General features: G+C 31.3%; 1 protein-coding gene across 1 annotated transcript in view; it reads left to right on the plus strand.

Moving 5' to 3' along the window:
- The window catches only part of MSR1 (macrophage scavenger receptor 1), a 65,275-nt gene extending 59,601 nt beyond the window's left edge, over positions 1-5,674 (plus strand). Inside the window, exon 10 of the mRNA XM_006916426.1 lies at positions 5,541-5,674. Coding sequence (XP_006916488.1) covers positions 5,541-5,674 — 134 coding nt within the window. The remainder of the gene's footprint in view (positions 1-5,540) is intronic.
- Positions 5,675-7,474: the final 1,800 nt, after the last annotated feature.

Below are 7,474 nucleotides of genomic sequence, written 5' to 3' on the forward strand. Positions count from 1 at the left end.
GGTGTTTTTTCTTTTTTCTCCTTATGCAGGCTGTCCAATCTCTTGACCCTGTGGTCTCCCTGTATCAAACTTGGATGAGCTTTATCAGACAGCGGTGGTACTCTGGGAATTTGTGCAAGGTATATCTGAGCTGTATGCTAATGTGGGAAGTAAGAGCTGAACCTGGAGCAGCTATCTCATCTCCTCAGTTTATAGAAGTTTATACTGAAGACCCAAACTTGAAAGCAGAAACTAAAGAAAGTTCTAAACATAAATGTTATCTTTTATTCATTATCCCTTTCACATCTATAATCAGTTTTCTAAGCGGAATTTTTAAAAATATAAGAACAAACTGGAGGAGATCAAAAATATAACTGTATCTCTGCTTTAGTGAATGGAAGTAAAAAAACATCTCAAAGATAAATAAAATACATATTTTTTTATGGTCAGAAGTCAAATTCTTACATCTTGCTTCTGGCATATTTTAAAATGTTTAGATGTTGATTACTATAGAAACTAATCTAGAGCCTATAGAGTTTTTAACATATTTGTTTGTTACTCGTGGTAACAAAGATATTACTAAATATAAAATCATATTATTTGTCATGTGCTTACTACATGATCTTATTTAGTCCACACAGTGCCTATGAGAAATAGATATTATAGCCCTAATTTTTCATAGAGAAAGTAAGTAATGCTGTCAGCTGTCACAAAACTAGCCTAAATTTACAGAGCTATTATGTGGGGGGAGGTCTAGATTTTTTGTCTTAATCTGTCTCTTTTCACTGGACAGAATGTCCTAAGTTCTTACTTCTTAAGAGCTTTATGTCTAAAGAGCTTGCTTCTTTAAAATTTTCAAATCACAAAATTTTAAAGGTAAATGGAATCTTAGAGATATTTTGCCATACCCTTTTATTCTGCATATATGATAAAACAGAGAAAATAAGTGGCTTTTTTAGAACTACAAAATTAGAATCCAGATATATAGTCTGTTTACCCATTCTCTATTCTGACTCTCGGTCCATTTTCAACTTCAATTAATTTAAAAAAAAAAAAAAGTTTTTTTCTTGAAGGAGAAGCTATTGACAAAGTACTTCCCAGTTAGAAGTCTTAAAAATGATATAAATTTATATCACCCAGTCATAACTGGATTTGATTAAAATTCATTCAGATATTTTTAGCCATTTGTGATTTTTGCTTCCCTACATATCTATGCAGTACTAATCTCAAGTCTCATCATTTTACTATATATATCTGGCTAATGTATAAAAAATCTGATTACCCTTCTTTTTTCATAAAAGTTGTGGGTTAATGAAGATCAGATAAAAAGAAACTCAAATCTCTTAAAGAAATAACAATATCTGTGTTTTTTAAAAGAGATTAAGAAGAAATGATATTGTCTGTCAAACATGTTCTTAAGAATCACGAACCAAGCTCATAAAATTCTAGAAGCAATAGACAACACATTTGTCATTGTTTGCTTCTGGAAACATCAACTCAGTCAATTTGTTCTCCCTAGCCCTTAAATTGTAAAGGGAGTTGTAGATATATAGATGGCTGGGTAGATAGATGAGAGATAGATAATAGATGGTAGATGGTAGATGATAGATGATGATAGATGATAGATGCATGATAGATGATAGATGAAAGATAGATAGATAAATAGATGATAGATAAGAGAATAAAAACACATCTGAAATATAAATATCAATTTTACATAGGTTTCCACTAAGTAGAAAGGATAGTTCGGTTGCAAAAAATAACAATGACAACGGCAACAACAAAAGCCTTGAGTAACCATTATTACCTAAAGAAATAAAAACAAATTTGTAATTTCATGCTAACTTTGCATTAATTTTTAACGCAAAAAACAATTTGGAAGGATATGGGAAATGCATATTAAATAAATTTCCCCCTTAGGCTCAATATTCCTAAATATATTAATATGAAAATAAAACAACAAATCTATGAAAATAATTTTTATAAATATTTGGGCTTTTATGTAGTCAATAAATATGACTAAGTTTTAAAGGTCATTATGTCCTGTTGCTTGGCTCTGTTTTTTCTGTAATTTTGAAAAAGTCATTCATTCTTTCTGAGTCTCAGTTTATTTATCTATGAAATGGAGATAATTGCCATTATTTTATAATATTAGAAGAGTAAGTTTTAAAAAGCATATGTGAAAAGACCTAGTATATTCACTGTGTCTGAAAACATGTTCATTGTGTCTGAATCTTTTTCAGATAGCAAAATACCAGAGTTATCAAATGGCACAATATATTGATCATATCCATACGTTTTTGGTGGAAAAATCACCGGAATAAGAGCTAGGAGTTCTAGATGCAAGTATCAGCTTTGTCACTAATTGTATATGTAAACTCAGTTGCTCCTTCTACCTCAAATAGAAGTCCTCGCTAAGAGGTCAGTCTAACAGAGAATGGATTTTGATTTTGTTCAGTCATGTAGGGACTCAAAACAGATTTGTTGAACAACCAAATCTAATAATGTTGAGAATTACAGTAAATTATTGATTAAAGGCACTGGCTTTAGGTGGACACAGGGTGGAAATGCTCCATCTGCATTGAGCAAAGTTACTTTTTCTCTCTAATTTTTATTTCCCTCAATGAATGGCACTATAAAAGCATGTACCTTTTTAAGGTCATTTAGGGGATCCAATGAGATAACCTATCAAAAGTACTTTGCATGTTTCTGGCCATATTGTAAATTTTTCAAAGCGTGGTCTTAACTGTTCATTATTGTTATTACAGCTTTAGTATTTTAACATTCATGAATTCCTTTACTGTCATTTCTAAAAACTTGTGCCTACGGGTCAGCACATTAACTGACTAAATAATATGTTTCGTGCTGCCCCTGTGGGGATGACCCTGCTGGTGCTGCAGCCATTGGGAGGTATTACTCTTAATTCTCTTTTTCTAGATTGTAAAAATCTGCACTGCTAAGATTCAAACCCAGTGACTAGATCTACAAAATGTAGAGTGAAAGCGTCACAGTACCCTGGGTACAGAAACCATGGAGCCATAATATTCTCATGTTCCACAGCTTTCACAAACACTTTTACTTATGTTTATTTATACCATTTATAAAGGTCCATAAATGTAAAAAGTACAATCTATAAATGTCCCATTATTTTGCTTCTGTCTCAAGTTAACGTGGAAGCAGTTTTACTATCCGTGCAATTGTTATTTGCCTATATTTTTGAATAACCCTCTGGGACTTTCAAAAAATTGGTACAGGCTTTAGATAAAGTATATATTTGAAAAAGAAATGTGTATTTAAAAAGACATACATATGCAAACATGCTCACACATACAAACACTTACAAACACAAATGGGACCATGCTATACCTACCTAGTAGCAATTTGGGAAACAGAAAGTGTTCCTGGAAAGATTTCAGATTTTGAGATCATATTCCTTTTTAACTGCCTTAAAATTTTAAGTTGAAAAGACTCAGTATTGTTATAAACATTTCAAAAACACATGAGCTCTTCAGATTACTGTTATTACTGTTAAAACTGATTAGTACAGAAAAACTTTTGCTTTTATAATAGAATATTATTTGAATAATGATTTAATTACTACTATATTAAGTGAAAAACACAATATTTCTAATTATCTTGATAATGTAAACCAAAATATAATTTTGTCTCAAGTTTGGATTGTTCTATTGAAGGCACAAGTTATTTAAAATTTAAGTGACTACACCAATTTATTTTATATGGAAAATCTCCTGTCTGTTCTAAAAGTAAATAAAAACATGTCATCACAGAAAATGTCTATATAGACATCCTATTAACTGTCCTTCGGGCATGTGGATTCTTCATCAATTTTACTTCCACACTTCTGCCAGACACATAATTCTAAATGTAGTACTGATGATGTCATTTCTTTTGGTGACTCACAATATAAAGTTCAAAAAATTTATAACATGGTCCCAGCTTTCTATCCAACCTTCCCAATGGATCCTTCTTCCATCATTAGTGTACTTTGTGTTTTAGATGCCAGGAGACTGTTAACTACTCTACCTCAAGCATTTTCATGCTGCTCCCACTATATGGAATGACTTCCTTTTTACACGTGGAAACCTCTACCCGTTTTTTAAGATTGGGTCAAGTGTTATCGACATTGTGATTACAAAATTCCCACTAATTTATTAATGTATTATATGCACACACTACTTTTAATTGTATACATTATCAAATATGTATATATTGTTAACGTATTGAGTTCACAGGATATCTGACAAATCAGTAAATCCATTATATGTGTTAGTATACATGCCTTTGTGAAAAACAAGTCTTTATTTAACACTGTTTTATAGCTACACAAAGGTCTGTTTCTAATTCAAAGGTCTGTTGAATTTATTTCTAAATATATTTTATATATCTCTTGTGACTGAAAGAAACCTTTCAACAGCATATTGATATAAAGGAAAATATTGATTATGACTGCAGTATTAACATATTTATTTACCCTCTACCAGTTTAGCAAAGGTGTTTGTTGAAAGTTAGCTGATAAATCATCAGTTTCTTGATGACATAAGATGTTCTTGAAAATTCATTAGGAGGTTTGCCATATCCTATGTTTAACAAAACCCAATGAAATCATTTATTTAGAAGTTTTCAAAGGTTCTATTTCTAAATGTCTTAAATGTAAATGAAAGAAAAAAACTTTTATAAGTTATACAGTTAGAAAATCTTTAGAGAAGATCAGAAAAACATTTTCAAACATCCATTTTTAAAATTATCTTTTCATGCCATGAATTCCTTCTTTAAAAGATGTTGTTCTCTTATTCATTGGTAATATTATGTTTTTATCTTAAAAATGGCAGTTAAGTTTGTTTATTTAGATAAATATCTGCAAGGTAGCTTACTACTGACAGCCATTGTTTTTCTTTCTAATGTGTTTGAGGAAGAGTTCAGACAAAGAATAAGTGTTAGCAGTGCCATTTTTTTTTCGTTTGTGTATTCTTGCAATTAATAATTCATGATCTTCTTACTGGACAGTTGGTAAACTCTTTTTGGTTGTATTATTCATAGTTTAATTAAAAATAGATAATACGTTTGTTAAACCAGACACATGTAAACTGAAATACAACTGAAGCTAAGAAAAGAACTTCAGAATATTTTATGTTCTAGATATACCTCATAAAAATACACTTAGATCATCAGGTCATTTCATTTATCCATTTTTATTAAAGGTTATGTCTTTCCTTATTTTCTTCATTTTTTTTCCTTATTTTTATTTTACAGCTTATTTCTTTCCCTTATCCTTAAGACTAATTTGTTAAATGCTTAGAGAAAAGCAATCATTCTTTATAATTTTGTAGAACTGTGTGTGTGCCTTTGTTATAGCTCTTATAATTTGTATTTTAGTATTTTACACATTGACAGAATATAAAGTTTTCCGAAGCAGGGGGTTAATTTTTGAATCATAATAGAGATCACAGAAATAATATATAGAAAATGATCAACACATGGCTTTGTTGCACTCAAACATAAACACTAAAATATATTAATGCAGTTGTATCTGATTTTTGCAGGGACTGGTCCAATATGGTTGAATGAGGTCTTTTGTTTTGGGAAAGAATCATCTATTGAAGAGTGTATGATTCGACAATGGGGTGTGAGAGCCTGTTCACATTCTGAAGATGCTGGAGTCACTTGCACTTTATAATGTATCGTTTTTCATTCACATTTATGAAATCCTTGCAAAATGATCTGTATTACTTTACTTCATTAAAACCAGCTTAATGAATATTTCTTAATTAAGAAATTAAGAATATTGTCCAAAGATAAGAAATATTTAAAAATCATTGGATAAACATGTTGAATACCTTCATACTTACTATATGTCTATATCTGAACCATTTTAACATCTAGGTTTTTAAATGGAATTTTATACTCTAAGGACTTATATATTGAATATATTGAAGTTTAGGTCTTCTAGATTACAAATCTAGTAATAATGAAAACACATTCCAACTGATGGCTCCAATTTATATCTTCAAAACGAGATTGCAATTTTTGTCATGTTTGTCTTTTTTGTAATCTATCTAGTTGATTTTAATTTAATTACTTTCAGCATAATAAAAGAGTTGACGATATATCTTTTGTGCCCAGTTTACAAAATCTGTACTCTATACATATTTTTAAAGAAAGAATCTTATCCAGCTATCAAGATCTCTGAACATGCAATAACTTGACTGTTAGATAACAATGTTAATGATATGTTTTTGGCCATGATGGAAAACTCATTAGGAGGTTTTACATGCTCATATATTAATGTGGTCAATAATAGCATGACTAATAACATGGTTATTAACAATAATAACATGGTTATTTTACATGGTTATGTATTGACAGTTTTTTTACTGAATCATAAAGTTAGTTGAAAGTAGGATTTATGAGAAAAGGCACGTCCCACCATTGCTATATGTGTCCAAATAACTGAGAGATCAAAAATGTCGTTTTCAACATGGAGCTCAGATTGTTATGCATTTAAATCAAGTCGAATAATCAGCTTGTTACAATTCTAGGACACTGTGTTAAAAATGTAAATACATCTGCTTACTTCACTTAAACTAACAGCAGATGCAAATGTCTTGAATGCAGAAGGAAGTTTTAATTATCCTTCTCTGGAGAGTTTCCTGAAGTCAATCTCTGCCTCCTCCACTACTATGCTGGATTTATATTGCATCAACACAGCTATGCTAAATTACATTTCCCAGAATTCTCTTTCCTGCGTTGTTCTGGTTTATCATTGTGCATGGGATTGAGAAACTGAGAGATTAGCAGCAGCCATAGTTTTCTTTATGCTCAGAAAGTTCTTGAGGGGCAGCAGGACACTTATACAGCATACACAGGCTGTCCCTGCTCTTCTGGCTGACCTAGTTTACAGGAAAGCAAGGACTATCTCTTGAAGTTCTCTCTGGAGCCTCCTTCAATTTCTTTCACTATTAGGACAGGTGCACATTTAGTTTCATGATTAATTTATTACCTTTTCCTGAGGCCACCTGAACCATCAAAGTTGGAGGCAGTGAGAAATTAATGCAGGTTCATGGGTTCCATTTTGTTCTTGCTCTCTCTCAGTTTCTGTCCATCTTCCCTTTTAAACTGCCTCCTTGCTGACTTCAGATGACCCAAAACAACTGACAAAAACAACAGACTTTTCTTAGACTGCTTAATCAGCAACCAAGATTTAATATTGAATGAGATCAAATATATTTTTACCTTTAATATATTAAGTTTAATTTTTCCTGTTTCTTTTTACCTGAGATCAAATATCTTGAAGGGAACAAAGAGTTGCCCTGGGCTTTGAGACAGTGGCCTTAGGCAAGAAAATGGACAGGAGAATATGGAGCATTTAACAACTACAGTAGTGGGCTTGCTGTTTAGAATTTCTTCCAGTTTTTTAATGAAATGGAATTATTTTTAATTACTGTGGATGTCGAATTGTACTTTCTGAAGGTAATGC

Source organism: Pteropus alecto, unplaced genomic scaffold, assembly GCF_000325575.1.
Source record: "Pteropus alecto unplaced genomic scaffold, ASM32557v1 scaffold24, whole genome shotgun sequence".
Lineage (NCBI taxonomy): Eukaryota > Metazoa > Chordata > Mammalia > Chiroptera > Pteropodidae > Pteropus > Pteropus alecto.